Source organism: Anomaloglossus baeobatrachus, chromosome 1, assembly GCF_048569485.1.
Source record: "Anomaloglossus baeobatrachus isolate aAnoBae1 chromosome 1, aAnoBae1.hap1, whole genome shotgun sequence".
Classification (NCBI taxonomy): Eukaryota; Metazoa; Chordata; class Amphibia; order Anura; family Aromobatidae; genus Anomaloglossus; species Anomaloglossus baeobatrachus.
Genome location: NC_134353.1, coordinates 950,723,845 through 950,740,405, shown reverse-complemented (window position 1 = coordinate 950,740,405; position 16,561 = coordinate 950,723,845). Strand labels below are relative to the sequence as shown.

At 48.9% G+C, this 16,561-nt stretch overlaps 1 protein-coding gene across 1 annotated transcript in view; it reads left to right on the top strand.

Moving 5' to 3' along the window:
- The window catches only part of LOC142259452 (uncharacterized), a 583,478-nt gene that overhangs the window by 555,337 nt on the left and 11,580 nt on the right, over positions 1-16,561 (top strand). The window contains exon 19 of the mRNA XM_075331872.1: positions 11,976-12,078. Coding sequence (XP_075187987.1) covers positions 11,976-12,078 — 103 coding nt within the window. The remainder of the gene's footprint in view (positions 1-11,975; positions 12,079-16,561) is intronic.

Sequence of the window (16,561 nt, the reverse complement as noted above, 5' to 3'; positions counted from 1 at the left end):
TAAAGAAGTGTTTCACCCATATTTATTATTGTCCACAACGATATTATGTTGAGAAACAAGGTTTCTCTCAAATTCCTTGTGTTGTCAGTAGTGCCTGTGAGCGGAGCTATTGCAGGCTGCTCTTCCCCATTGCCTGATCCCCGGGCTTCGTGACCTCGGGGACACAAACACACTTCCACCTAGGATGCTGCTTTTGATGGATAAGAGTCTTATTGAATCCACCTGCCTTGCATCGGGACCTATCTGATATAATCTCTCAATGTCCTATTTCCTGTTGGTCTTGCCCCTGGATCAGCCACCTCCCCCCTACATTCTGCCATGAGAAAGACTTAGAAGTACTGGGCCACCTGGTACTATTGACTCAACTTTCAACAGACAGACTAAGGGTGGCCGATGCTAGCGATGGCGAGCGTGATAGCACCCGCCCCTATCGTTATGCCGATATTAGGTGATCGCTGCCGCAGCGAACATTATCGCTACGGCAGCGTCACAAGCACTTAACTGGTCGGCGGCGTTGTTATAACGGCCGAACAATCCCTCCCTGAAGGGGGAGGGACGTTCGGCGTCACCGCGACGTCACTAAGCGGCCGCCCAAAGCGGAGGGGCGGAGATGAGCGGAACAAACATCCCGCCCATCTCCTTCCTTCCACATTGTGGCCGGCGGCAGGAAAGGAGATGTTCCTTGTTCCTGCGGCGTCACACGTAGCGATGTGTGCTGTTGCAGGGACGAGGATCAACTTCGTCCCAGCAGCGATAATTGAGAATGGACCCCCATGTCAACGAGGAGCGATTTTGGACGTATTTGCAACGATCCAAAATCGCTCCTAGGAGTCACACACAACGATATAGCTACAGTGGCCGGATGTGTGTCACAAATTCCGTGACCCCAACGAGATCGCTGTAGCGAAATCGTAGCGTGTAAAGCCTGCTTAATACAAGGATGCACTGAGATAAACGGAAGGTGATACCTTGTGGATGAAGGTGTGTGGAAGGGTGGCCCTTAACCCACCCTCTTTCCTTCCCTCACTGCCCCCCCTTTTTTCCCCTTATCCTCTTTCTCTGCTTTTTATTTTTTCTTTCTTACTCTCATCTTGTTGGGCTGTTTTGTGTTCCATTCACGGGGGACCTTGAGGCTGTTGTATCTCTGTGAAAACGTTTGACATAAAGAAAAAACAAAGTATGTCAGTTCACCGAACCATAGCATATGTAGCGTCTGGAGGAATTCAATCAATCCTGGGTGGTGCAGGGAACTTGGATTCTGGATAATCTTGTAGACACAAATCTTTAGGGATATTCCAGCAACTTCGACCAGAGGATTATAAAATCAAAGACTTTTATTCCAAAAGATTAAAAACAGGTATCTTGTATAAAATACATATGGTTCACCAATGTAAAGAACGCTTACGCGTTTCAGAATGGAGGTTCGTTACTCATAGCTTAACATCATACAAATAAACTTACCTATATACACTTGGACGCTTAGGTGAAGTGGCAGGGAAATAAACTGGGCGGAGGTCCACAATAAGGGGAAGAGGAGAGAAAAAAAAACCCCTCTATAATTATAATAGCGATGCAAAACATCTAATATGCACATGGAGGAGAAAACCGCATCATTTCAATCATAGATATATAAAAGATCAGACTTTAAATTCATTCCTGCAGGATATCGTGTTTTTAACCTGAATATCCACATAGCTTCTTTTCGCTGCAGTTCTTTTTTTCTGTCACCTCCCCTGTTGGGGTTTGGGATAGTTTCAATTATATTAACCCTACATGTGCTAACATCTCCTCCATATGCAGAAATAAAATGTTGAGAGGCTCCCGAGGGACTCCTTGTACTTTTATTACGTGCATCATAAAGATGTTAAGAAATTCTTTTACGTAGCGGACGAGTAGTATTACCTACATACTGAGTACAGCATGTCTCACATGTTATTAAATAGCATATGTAGAACCACAATTGGCAAACATGTTTATAGAATACTCTTTTTGTGTAACTGTGCATTTAAATGTGGTATTGTGCATATGTTTACATAAACCACATAGTTTCATACCACAACGATAACTGCCAGAAATGGACAACCAGTTTGAATATTTTTCATGTGAAAAACGCAAAGTGTGATCACTTGGTGACAAAATGTTTGCAATTGTGGTTCCTTTTTTAGGAATAAAATTGCAGCCGTTATCCAATATAATTCTCAAAGTTGGATCTACCCGCAAAATAGATAGATTTGGTTTAATAATTTCAGTTATTTGCTTGAATTGATCACTATATTTTGTGATAAAACATGGTTTTTCCTCATAATTACTAAATTTAGGTTTTATTTCCAAATCATCATCTCGGGTTTTTCTATCAGCTGCAATTTTACCCCTATCAATTTGGTACCTGCGATAACCTCTAGATTTTAATCGTTCATTAATTGTTTCACATTCTTGTCTATAAAAAGAATCAGTTGTACAGCACCTCTTAGCGCGCACAAATTCTCCTACTGGGAGATTATTTATAACATGCTTAGGATGATTACTGCTAGCATGTAATAATGAGTTCCCTGTTTGCGGTTTTCTATATAAACGGACCAAAACCCTGGAATCAACTTTTTTTTCAATCAACATCATGTCTAGAAAAGCAATTTGTTCCTTATTTGCATTTAAATCTTAAATTATGGTAATTGGTATTAAGGAAATTTATGAATTTTTGTATGTTATTAGGGTCACCCTTCCATATTATTATCAGATCATCAAGAACAAGAAATCTCCCAAAAAATTCTATGGGATCCGTAAAAATATTTTCTTGACCATAAATTTTTTCTTTTTCCCACCATGTAACAAAAATATTAGCAAGCGATGTGGAAACTTTCACCCCCATCGCACATCCCTGTAATTGAAGAAACAATTGCTTTTCTTTTTGAACATGAAGTAACTGTTTTTCAACAAACATTCCATTACAGACAAAATATATTATAATATATATATTATAACGTTTGACAGTCCAGTCTATATTTTGTTTCACCTGAATGGTTTGCATACTTCTCTGTGCAATGTATCTCAATGGTTTACATTTTGTTTAATGATGTCAAGTTGAATAAAAGGTTATATATATATATATGTATGTATATATATATATAAATATATAAATATATAGTGGAGACCAAAAGTTTGGAAACACCTTCTCATCTCTAGAACAACTGTTAAGAGGAGACTTTGTGTGCAGCAGACCTTCATGGTAAAATGGCTGCTAGGAAACCACTGCTAAGGACAGGCAACAAGCAGAAGAGACTTGTTTGGGCTAAAGAACACAAGGAATGGACATTACACCAGTGGGAATCTGTGCTTTGGTTTGACGAGTCCAAATTTGAGATCTTTGTATCCAACCACTGTGTCTTTGTAGAAAAGGTGGACTCTACATGGCTGGTTCCCACCGTGAAGCATGGAGGAGGAGGTGTGATGGTGTGGGGGTGCTTTTCTGGTGACACTGTTGGGGATTTATTCAAAATTGAAGGCATACAGAACCAGCATGGCTGCCACAGCATCTTGCAGCGGCATGCTATTCTATCTGGTTTAGTTGGACCATCATTTATTTTTAAACAGGACAATGACCCCAAACACACCTTCAGGCTGTCTAAGGGCTATTTGACTAAGAAGGAGAGTTATGGGGTGCTACGCCAGATGACCTGGTCTCCACAGTCACCAGACCTGAACCCAATCGAGATGGTTTGGGGTGAGCTGGACCGCAGAGTGAAGGCAAAGGGGCCAACAAGTGCGAAGCATCTCTGGGAACTCCTTCAAGACTGTTGGAAAAACCATTTCTGGTGACTACGTCTTGAAGCTCATCAAGAGAATGCCAAGAGTGTGCAAAGTAGTAATGAAAGCCAAAAGTGGCTACTTTGAAGAACCTAGAATATAAGACATATTTTCAGTTGTCTCACACTTTTTTAAGTATTTCATTCCACATGTTTTAATTCATAGTTTTGATGCCTTCAATGTAAATCTACAATTTTACCTTTGGTCTGTACTGTATGTATGTATGTGTGTGTGTATATATATATATATATATATATATATATATATATAAAATATATATATATATATATATATATATATATATATACTGTGTATTTGAATTAGGCCAGAATTGGGCCGGAAGTGACCGGAAGGTAACTGGAAACATAGTCACTGTAAACAATGTTTGTGTTTTTCTTCTCTTTCACTTTCTACTGCCCCCTCTGATCCCTAAGCCCAGTAATGAACTATTCATCTCTCCCTCCAGCCTCTCCACCCATCTCACCTTCCCCTCACATATTTTCCTCCACATTTAACCCTGTGTCTCCAGACACACACGACCACCTCATGGACTCTCCTGCTCCCACCTACTAACACTCTCACTGCTTCTCCTCACTGCTGGGGATATCGCTCCAAATCCTGGTCCTCCTCACCACATCCCTATTGTCATTTCAAACCCTCATCTACAACCCATCACAAATTTCCGCAACCTCTCTAACCTCATACCCACCCACCCAGCCCACGCTCCCCCAGTCCCACTAACAGGAGCTCTATGGAACGCTCACTCTGTCTGCAACAAACTATCCTACATTCATGATCTTTTCATCACTAATAAACTTTCCATTCTTGCCATCACAGAAACCTGGCTCACCCCCTCTGACACAGCCTATCCTGCTGCACTTTCTTATGGTGGTCTCCAACTCTCTCACACCCCCCGCCCCACTAACAAGCATGGTGGAGGAGTTTGTTTGCTCCTGTCCAACCAATGCTGATTTACACCACTTTCCACTACCACCCTCTGTTACTCTTCCCTCTTTTGAGGTGCACTCCATACGCATCTACGCCCCCTCCAACCTTCAACTGGCTGTCATTTACCGCCCTCCAGGGCCAGCCACTGCCTTTTTTGACCATTTCACCACCTGGCTACTACACTTCCTTTCCACCGACATCCCCACCATCATCATGGGTGATTTCAACATCCCCATTGACACTTCCCACTCATCTGTCTCCAAACTTCTAACACTTGCTTCCTCCTTCGGCCTCACCCAATGGTCTTCTGCAGCTACTCACAAAGGTGGCCACATGCTGGACCTCATCTTTACTCGCCTCTGTTCCCTATCTAACCTCTCTAACTCACCTCTTCCCCTGTCTGACCACAACCTACTCACATTCTCTTCCCTCTCTTCTCCAAGTATGCAACCCCCCTCCACAAACTATCACACCCTCGCAGAAATATTAAACACCTTGATTTACACGCACTTTCTCAGTCCCTTCTTCCTCTCACAGACATTGCTTTTTTACACGATGCAGATGCTGCTGCAACTGTATACAACACTACAATCTGTGCAGCTCTCGATTCAGCTTCCCCCCTCACACACATCAAAACCCGCACAATCAACAGGCAACCCTGGCACATGAGGCAGACTAAACAACTGAGACTGGTTTCCAGAATTGCTGAGCGCAGATGGAAGAAGTCTCATTCCACTGAGCACTTCATTGCATATAAAGAGTCCCTCACCACCTTCAAGTCCACACTCACTGCTGCAAAACAAACGTACTTCTCATCCCTCATATCCTCTCTCTCTCACAACCCTAAACAGCTATTCAACACTTTCAATTCTCTCCTCTGTCCTCCAGCACCACCTCCCTTCTCCTCTCATCTCAGCTGAAGACTTTGCCTCTTTCTTCAAACAGAAGTTTGACAACATCAGATCAAGCTTTGGCCCACAATCACCACAGCCCCTCATCATCGCTACTCAGCCCTCGTCCTCCAAATCCAGCTTCTCCACCATGACAGAAAACAATCTTTCAACTCTACTCTCAAGATCACATCTAACCACTTGTCCCGCTCCCATCGCACCTCATCCCCAATATCACCGCAGTCCTCATTCCAGCCCTTACCCATTCAACCTATCACTAACAAGTGGTGTATACAATTGGTTGCAGCGGGGCCTTCTGGCTGGCCTCGTCCCATCTCCGCAGGGTACAAGGCCCACATTCTTGGCACCATGTCTCCACGGACTCCCGCATTCCGCTCCAATAAAATCGTTCTCTCAGCAGCATTTCCAACTTTTTCCAGCCGAAGTGCCCAGCACCGTCGTGGTAGGCCTGTAAGACTTTAGGTACATGGATCTGAGGTACCACCAGCTGGCGCATCCTCTTGTGGGTTTTTGGGCTAATCAGCTCCCGGTACAGCTTCCCTTGGTATAGGCACAGGCGGTCCCTCTCCTTCCACAGCTGCTGCGCTTCGGAGGGGCCCAGGGGATCCATTCTGGAAGAACCCCGGGCTATCAGTCTTGACCAACTGGACGGCGGGCTCCTGATCTTGGGCGTGTTGCCACCCCTGGCTGGGTAAGGGGTCGAATTGCACTTGCTGTTGGTTGACACACGGCCCCCACTCCTGCAATCGATGGAACGCGGGGAGCTCGATTTCCTCCAAGCCATCCTCCTCCACTCCCTCATCAGCCTGGTGTGGCATGCGGGACAGTGCATCCGCGTTGGTGTTCTTACGGCCAGCCCTGTATTTGATGGTGAAATCATAGTTGGATAGCCGAGCCATACACCACTGCTCCGGGGCACCCAACTTGACAGTGTCCAGATGGGTCAATGGATTGTTATCCGTGTAGGCCGTGAACTTGGCTGCCGCGAGGTAGTGCTTAAACCTTTTGGTGTTTGCCCACACCAGGGCTAGGAATTCAAGTTTAAAGGAGCTGTAGTTCTCGGGGTTCCTCTCAGTCGGCCAAAGTTTTCGGCTGGCATAGGCGATCACCCTCTCCTTCCCGTCTTGGATTTGGGACAGGACTGCGCCCAGGCCCACATTGCTGGCATCCATGTACAGGACAAACGGGAGGTCGTAGTCCGGGTAGGCCAGGATCTCTTCCCCGGTCAATGCCGACTTCAGTTGCTAGAAGGATTCTTCATGCTTTTCTTCTCAGGCGAATGGGGGCCCCTGGGATTTACCATTTTTGGTCTGTCCCACGAGGAGATCTTGCATGGGTGCGTCCTTCTTGGTGTACCGGTGGATAACACAGCGGTAGTAGCCGACCAGGCCCAGGAACTGTCTCACTTCCCTCACAGTGGTTGGCAGCGGCCAGTCTTGGATTGCCGTCACCTTTTCGGGGTCAGGGGCTACACCCTCTGCACTCACCACGTGCCCGAGGTACTGCACTTTAGGCTTCAGCAGATGACACTTAGCGGGTTTAAATTTCATCCCGTACTTAGAGAGAGCTGCGAACACCTCAGCCAGATTCTCTAGATGGGCTTCGTGTGTCCTGGAATACACGATCACATCATCCAGATACAGCAGAACGGTCTCAAAATTAAGGTGTCCCAAGCAGCATTCCATCAGCCTTTGGAAGGTCCCCGGGGCATTGCACAGCCCAAACGGCATGCTATTGAATTCGCAGAGACCCATGGGAGTAGCGAATGCGGTCTTCTCACGGTCTTCAGGTGCAACTGCCACCTGCCAGTAGCCACTAGTAAGGTCGAGAGTAGAAAAGTAGTTAGCAGTCTTGAGGGCAGCCAGGGACTCTTCTATGCGAGGTAGAGGGTAGTTATCTTTGTGCGTTATTTGATTGATCTTCCGGTAATCCACACACATCCTCATAGTGCCATCCTTTTTCTTCACCAGCACCAAAGGGGCGGCCCAGGGACTACAACTATCCTGTATTACTATCGCCTCCTTCATATTCCTCAACATGTCCTTAGCACATTGGTAGTGGGCTGGTGGAATTGGGCGGTACCTCTCTTTAATGGGCGGGTGCGTGCCCGTGGGGATGTGGTGCTGAACCCCCTTAATCCTCCCGAAATCTAACGGGTGCTTGCTGAAAACCTGCCCGTACTCCTGCACTACTCTGTATACCCCCTCTTTGTGGTGTCCCGGTGTGGTTTCGGTGCCAACATGCAACTCCTGGCACCATCCCTCTTTCTGGGTGGAGGAAGGGTCAGGGTTTGGACCGGGTGTAAGTGCAGGTGGAACGGTCGCATGGATGGCGTGGGCATCTACTGTGTACAACTTAGCTATGGTGGCGTAGCGGGGGAGCCTGACCTCTTCTCCACAATTCAACACCCTCACAGGTACTCTTCCCTTCCTGACGTCAATCACTCCCCTGGTGGCCATTACCGTGGGCCAGTGTTCTGAGGGCAGGGGCTCTACCATTGCCGGGTAATCCCGTCCCTGGGGGCCTACCGCTGCCCTGCACCATATCATTATTTCACTCTGGGGGAGGCACCACCAACGGCGCCACATCCATCACCCACACTCCACCAATTTCATCACCCGTCAGATTCACCTGCTGTCTCTGCAGGAGGGCCCGGATCTCGCGCTGCAGCGCCCTCTGCCGGCCTACTCCTGCAGTGGCAGACAACTGCTGCAACAAGCCCAACACTTCTCCCATACAGTGCTCAATCACATTGGTTCCTAACACCATTTTGGGAACTCGGTCACTGGGTTCATGCTGTACAACGATCATCCCCTGGCGCTTCAGGTCGGTCCGCCCTACAGTCAGAGTCACCTCCTTAAACCCTACCTGGGCCATTGGGAGACCATTGGCTGCAATGATGGTCATGCTGTCATTGGGGGGAACAAGCTCACTGTTAGGCCAGTATCTCTGGTATAAGGTATAGGGCATGGTGGTTACCTGCGATCCCTTGTCCAACAGGGCCATGATCGGGACTCCATCCACCGCCACCGAGATGATAGGGCAGCCACCGACATACCGATCCCACCAGTCAGCTGGACCATAGGGGTCTACTCCTGAGGATTGGCCCTTGGCCTCAGGGGTTGCTCGTTTAACGGGCATCGCCTAGCAAAGTGGCCGGACTTGTTGCACCTATAACAGACCGGCGGTCCATACCAGGAGTCGCTGTTCTTTCTCCGCTGCATCCAGGGGACGTCCTCGGGGCTGTTGGCGAGCTGGATCTTCTCCAGAGGCTTGACTCTCGTCGACAGCTTGAGTGCGGCGACAACCTGGGCGATATCCTCACTGATGTGCTGGACCCGCCCAGCCAGTCCTTCCAAAGTCCCAACAGGTGCAGCAGGGGCCGGCAGCGCCAAAAGGGGGGATGTCACTGCGACGGGAGATGACTCGGCCGGTCAAGGGGCCGCAGCAGGGGCGCCGGCGTCTGGAGCTTGCAGGGCCTTAATGGCCCGTTCTTTTAGTACGGTAAAGTCCAGGTCCGCATGCTCCAGGGCCCACAACCGCAGCTGTTTATGATCTTCAGCGGACCCCAGCCCCTGCACAAACTGTTCCATCAGCATCTTATTGCCATCGGCCTCGCTGATGGGGTTTACCCGCTTCAAGGTGCAGAGGGCCGTCTGTAGGCGCAATGCAAAGTCCCAGATGCTGTCTGTGAGACGTTGCCGACATTGGTAGAACTGCATTCGTAGTTCGGCCTCAGTGCGGGTTTCAAAGGCCGCCTGTAGTTTCTCAAAGATAAGGGTTACCGAGGCCCGGTCCGCATCGGCCCAGGTCTCCGCCTCCTGCTCAGCCGCGCCGGTCAGCTGCCCTAGCACTACCGTCGCACGCTGCCTCCCAGTCATAGCATGCAGGTTTAGGATCGAGCACATCTTTTTCCGAAACACCGGCAAGGTGTCAGGCTTCTCATCGTACTGAGGTAGCCAGGCAGCACCTGGGCACGTACGGCAAGGAGAGCGGCATTACCTGGGAGAACGGAGCGAGGGCTGCTACATTCCCGTCGTTAGGCGTCGCCGCTCCTGCGGCCAGCGCCCCTCCGCCATTCCCGTCAGGTATGGACTTCTTGGTTCCGTCCCCCCCTTGGTTTCCTCCTGGCACTCTTTAACTTTTTCAGCGCCGCTCTGTTCCCAGGGGGCGGGGCTTTTTCTTCGCGCCCTTTCGCTTGGGGAAGATGGTAAAGGCGGGAAACTTTCGCACCCAAGATGGCGGATCTTCAGATTTTTCAGCAGGAGGCCGCTGACTGGGACTTTAAGGCGCCCTTCCACAGGTAAGTGGACTGGGTCGATCCTGTTCGTGACGCCAGAAGAGTCGATGTGAACCGCCCTGGGCCTTGGCTGCGGCCGCCGTGCCGCTCGGGTCCGGGCTCGGTTTTGTGTGTCGGTGGCTCGAGCGTCCCCGGACCCGGGGGTAACGTCGCTCTGAAAAGGGGTGGTTGTGGGTGATCGGGTGGGTGCGCGGCCGGGGCCGCTATAGAGATTGTTCGTGACGCCACCCACGGGTCGTGGTGATTGTTGGCACCACCGCTGCTGGTGATGGTGGGGGCTCCCGGGTGGCGGTGTTGTGGTGCAGCTAGGTGTTGACCCCTCCGTGGGTAGGGGGTGTGGATCCCGGGGCCCGCTAGGGGATGATGATGGAGCCACTGGAGGGATGCAGGGCGGCGTTGCGCAGCGCTGTGCCTGAGGGCACTGGTGTACTCACTCAGAAGAAACGCACCGGAGTCACTGGTAAACCAAAAACGGGATGGTGGTCGGTGCCCGCAGCCGGCTGCATGATTTCCCCTACTCGGGTTGGTGGTGTCGTCTTTCCCTGCACCCTCTTGACTGTGTGACTGCCTATGTTTGAACAACGGCAGTCCGCTCCCCGACTTGTAGGTGCCAGAGGAGCCCTCTTGCCCACAGGCGCTGGCCCGTGGGATTTTGGTGCCTGGGCGGTGGCTTCCTATCCCCCTCGGTGGGCTGTTGCCATCTATCGGGACTTTGGGTCCTAAAGTCCAAGCCGCAATCAGTTGATTTGACTCGGTCCAGTTGCTTCTTGGCCTCGTACGGGGTCTGAGTACCCTTCTCTGGTGCTCCGGTTTCGGTTTGACTCCCCGGTTAGGTACCGGCGGGCTAAGACCCAGCCCCGGTGCCTTGACGGTTCTGCCAGTTCTTCTCCCGGCCTCCTGCGGACGGCCACCACCGTCTGTCTCCTGGCCACAGGGTTCCTAGGCTCCTACCTAGGCCCTGACAGATTTACTCCACAGCTCTCACAGCAACCTCCTCTCCTTTCCTCTGCCAAACACAATCTCCTACTCACTAACTACTCTCTGTTTTTCCCCGCCCCTGCCCATCAATCCTCTTTGGTGGGCGTGGCCAACCGCCTGACCTCGCCCCCGGGTGTGGATATCTGGGACAGATAGGGGTGGCTCAGGATTTTGGTTGACTGGTGGAACCTTTTTGGGGGACCAGGTGTTGTGAAGGGGACTATTACAAATGCTCATACAAACTGGTCTGAGTGATGAGCGTTTTTTCCACAGGCAGGCAATAGTAGAGCCGTCACCAAGTTTCCTAATATAAAGTATTTCCACCACCTTTAACACAGCTTTAACAGCATTAGAGTAAGCTGTATGTATGTCCCCGGGGCCTCTTCTCTTCCTACAGTAACCATTGTCTTTTTCTACTTTATGTGGATGATGTGTCTTACGTCATCCATACGGTGTTTCCCAATCGCACTTTTGCACAGGCATATTTGTCTCTGCTCTGCTGAGGGCTAGGTAAGGCCAAGGAGTGCCGATTACCCGAAAGTAAAGCCGACACATGCGCACTAAAAGTCTGCTCTGCCAAATGGCGATTGTACAAAGAGAAGAGGTGCCGGATCAAGCCCAGAGACGCAAATAGGACCGGACCAGGTATAATAAAATCTCTTTTTTGTACTATGCAGAAAGTCTTGGTAAATACATACAATTTGCTAGAATACTGGAAAAGAAGCCTTAAATGTGTCGGCCGTACTTTATATTGGTAACATCTGATGACAGGTTCACTTTAAGGATGGACCGCCACTCCTGGGCCTCACTTGTGTGCTCGTATCTAGGCCAAAATTTGCCAGCCAGCCCCTGCCTATGAGGTGTAGACGGCTGTGACCTCCTTGTGTTCAGTCTTGTTTTCTCCTCCATTATTCGATGTTTTAGACTTGTGTAATGAGAGCGGTGGAGACGGCAGGATCACAGCTGACCACAGACCTCACATGTTTGGATCTTATCTCCATTATTCCCGGGGACTTTTACAATATTTTGTTTTACAGCTTTTGGATGCGGATAAAGATCTGAACAATATTAATTCTCCAGAGAGAAATGTGAGGGGTGATCAGCGGAGTAAAGAGGAGATTCCTACAGATCACCGCCCCGGTGAGGACAGACCACCCAATAACGCACACAAGTCACACATTACTATTTTTCTGCTCTTTGCTGTGTCAGTGTCTCCATCGGTATATTAACCCTTCATGTAAAATACACATAAAATGTGAATGAATCTGTGATGCCGATGCAGGTGATAACACGGGATGTGCAGTTATGTTATAGAGGAGAAATACAGCTGGACATGAATTCTGCCGATGTGAGCGAGTACGAGCTCCAGCTCTTTCCTATTATCCGCTGTCAGGGCTGATGAGGGGCTTCTCCAGTTTAGGGACTAATGCGGGCTTCACACGAGACAATCTATCATGCGATCGCACGAGCAATCGTACCCGCCCCCCGTCGTTTGTGCGTCACGGGCAATTTGTTGTCGTTAACTTACCTCCCGGACGACATCGCTGTGGGCGGCAAACATCCTCTTCCTGAAGGGGGAGGGACATTCGGCGTCACAGCGACCTCACACAGCGGCCGCCCAATAGAAGCAGAGGTGTAACATCCCGCCCACCTCCTTCATTCCGCATTGCCAGCGGGACGCAGGTCAGTAGCAGTTCGTCCGTCGTTCCCTAGGACATATGCTGCCTCAGGAACGATGAACAACCGGCGCGCAGGAGGAACGAGTTTTTGAAAATGAGCGTTGTGTCAACGAGCAACGATAAGGTGAGTATTTTTGCTCGTTAACAGTCGCTCGTAGCTGTCACACGCTACGATATATCAGACGATGCCGGATGTGCGTCACTACCGACGTGACCCCGACGACATATCGCCCGATATATCGTACCTTGTGACGCCTGCATAAGAATCCATTATCTCCTATTACACTCATGTCAGTGTGTGACAGATGCAGAACATGGAGACATTAAGCCAAATTACAGGAGCTGCTGGAGATTACTGCTCTGAGGGTCAGTAATGCTGCTCACCAGGGAGGAGGAAGAGACAGATGGCAGAGCATTATCATTACATAGCAAAATCATGGTTACATGAATGACGAGCGTCACCTCTTATATACAGTTAGGTCCAGAAATATTTGGACAGTGACACAATTTTCGCGAGTTGGGCTCTGCATGCCACCACATTGGATTTGAAATGAAACCTCTACAACAGAATTCAAGTGCAGATTGTAACGTTTAATTTGAAGGTTTGAACAAAAATATCTGATAGAAATTGTAGGAATTGTACACATTTCTTTACAAACACTCCACATTTTAGGAGGTCAAAAGTAATTGGACAAATAAACCAAACCCAAACAAAATATTTTTATTTTCAATATTTTGTTCCGAATCCTTTGGAGGCAATCACTGCCTTAAGTCTGGAACCCATGGACATCACCAAACGCTGGGTTTCCTCCTTCTTAATGCTTTGCCAGGCCTTTACAGCCGCAGCCTTCAGGTATTGCTTGTTTGTGGGTCTTTCCGTCTTAAGTCTGGATTTGAGCAAGTGAAATGCATGCTCAATTGGGTTAAGATCTGGTGATTGACTTGGCCATTGCAGAATGTTCCACTTTTTTGCACTCATGAACTCCTGGGTAGCTTTGGCTGTATGCTTGGGGTCATTGTCCATCTGTACTATGAAGCGCCGTCCGATCAACTTTGCGGCATTTGGCTGAATCTGGGCTGAAAGTATATCCCGGTACACTTCAGAATTCATCCGGCTACTCTTGTCTGCTGTTATGTCATCAATAAACACAAGTGACCCAGTGCCATTGAAAGCCATGCATGCCCATGCCATCACGTTGCCTCCACCATGTTTTACAGAGGATGTGGTGTGCCTTGGATCATGTGCCGTTCCCTTTCTTCTCCAAACTTTTTTCTTCCCATCATTCTGGTACAGGTTGATCTTTGTCTCATCTGTCCATAGAATACTTTTCCAGAACTGAGTTGGCTTCATGAGGTGTTTTTCAGCAAATTTAACTCTGGCCTGTCTATTTTTGGAATTGATGAATGGTTTGCATCTAGATGTGAACCCTTTGTATTTACTTTCATGGAGTCTTCTCTTTACTGTTGACTTAGAGACAGATACACCTACTTCACTGAGAGTGTTCTGGACTTCAGTTGATGTTGTGAACGGGTTCTTCTTCACCAAAGAAAGTATGCAGCGATCATCCACCACTGTTGTCATCCGTGGGCGCCCAGGCCTTTTTGAGTTCCCAAGCTCACCAGTCAATTCCTTTTTTCTCAGAATGTACCCGACTGTTGATTTTGCTACTCCAAGCATGTCTGCTATCTCTCTGATGGATTTTTTCTTTTTTTTCAGCCTCAGGATGTTCTGCTTCACCTCAATTGAGAGTTCCTTAGACCGCATGTTGTCTGGTCACAGCAACAGCTTCCAAATGCAAAACCACACACCTGTAATCAAGCCCAGACCTTTTAACTACTTCATTGATTACAGGTTAACGAGGGAGACGCCTTCAGAGTTAATTGCAGCCCTTAGAGTCCCTTGTCCAATTACTTTTGGTCCCTTGAAAAAGAGGAGGCTATGCATTACAGAGCTATGATTCCTAAACCCTTTCTCCGATTTGGATGTGAAAACTCTCATATTGCAGCTGGGAGTGTGCACTTTCAGCCCATATTATATATATAATTGTATTTCTGAATATGTTTTTGTAAACAGCTAAAATAACAAAACTTGTGTCACTGTCCAAATATTTCTGGCCCTGACTGTATAACCTATTGTGTCCTGATAGGATGTCCGGGGTCCAGCAATTTATTCCTGATATTGGGGGGGTGGATTCTTGAGCGATTCTTCTACTGACGTCATTTCATCAGTGAATGTGCAGGAGACGAGTTTAATAATAGGAAAAAGGATAAAGTATTTCTATATTCTAATTCTGAGAAAATGTTCAGATTTATTTTCTTTTAAATCACAAGATGCTGAAATGTAAGAAATCTCTCCTTGGTTGCTCATTTCTGTTGTTGACTTTTCCATCTTATAGAGGATTTATGGAAGGAAAGGGGCTGCAGAGCGGTATTCTGTAAGAATTGATTGCTCCTGCATTGGCTCGCCTCCTCTTATTGCAGCGCACGGATCATCCCGCTCTGCAGCCCTTTACTTTCCATGATCAGCTTTCTGCCTTGGGTGATTGGAGCCGGTGGTCGGTGCCGCAGCTTCTGGAGGATTATCCTGGACTATTTCCAGTGTTGTACCCAGGGCCGCCATCAGGGCATTACAAACGTGACTGGTGTATGGGCCCCGGTGAAGAGGGAGGCCCGGCCGAGCCCGTCGGAAATTACTTAGCTTTATTAAGCCCTGGGCTAGCCAGGCCCCTCTCTTCACTGGGCTCCAGTCTTAGCTGCAGCAGAGGGGCCAGGCAGTGTCAATTTGGCTACTATATGTCATGTCCCCACCGGAGTCCACTCCTGCGACTTCTGCTCCGATCGCCAAGCGACGCCGTGTTCCCACCATGGATAGTGCTGGTGATGAGAGAGGAGTCTGTGCCCGTGGCTCTGCTGAGCACAGGCTCCGCTCATCCACTAGGCTGGGTTTCCCTGGAACCTGCAGCACCACTGGCTGACTGTAGGTGGCGTGTGTCTTCCAGCTGAAGTTACCAGCATTCACATGCAGCCAATGGGAAGACACCACATCCTTCTTATTCCCTTTCCTGTCATGTGACCACTGCCAGAGATAGTTCTGTACTCCTGGTTCATGTGCTGTTTGTATGTTGATTCCTGTGCGCTGACCTTTGCTTGTTTTTTGACTACCCTCCTGCCTGTCGTTTTTATACCTTGCTGCCAGTTCCGGATTTGACCTCTGCTTTGTCTAATCACTATGCCCTTACCTGCCGATTCTGTTACTTTTTTACATTTTTTGGTTTTCGACCCTGTCTGACCACCACGGACTACAGCCTACCACAGGTAGTGATCTCTGGGGCTCTGTGTAATTCCAAATCCCTGTATAGGGGTTAAAGGGTTGCAGAGTTCTTGGGGTCCTGCTTTGTGAGCGGCTTTTCTCTAGACTCCCCTTACAGCCAGTCTGAGTCTCTGGCTCCAGGCAGGCATTACACTATACATGATTATGTTTGCACGCGAAGTGGCAGAGCATGCAAATTAACCATGTGCTGTGAGGAAGAGGGGAGCCTGCCTTACTTCAGCTGGATGCACGTTGGAGGGCACACCCGTGAGCAGAAGCACACAGGGGGCCCAGACACGCTGGCAGCGTAGGGACCTCCTCTTTCATTCTACTACTCACCGGGCCACAAGGGCAGGGGACCAGAGCCGTATGTAGAGGAGGAAGGCGGGGGCAACCTGAAGGGGGAAGGCGGATGCAGGGGTCCACGGCGTCTCCAGTGGCTACACGGGTGTGGCGCCCCTGAGGTTTCAGTCACCACAGAGGTACTGCACCTCAGCTAGAGGTGTGGTATCCCATCCCTGGGTAAGGAAGAGGTCATCCACCAGTTCACACAACACACAGACGCACACTCATTTAGCAGCTCCTCACCGGGTCAGTCAGGGTTAGGACTTGGTGACATTAATGCTATGTATAT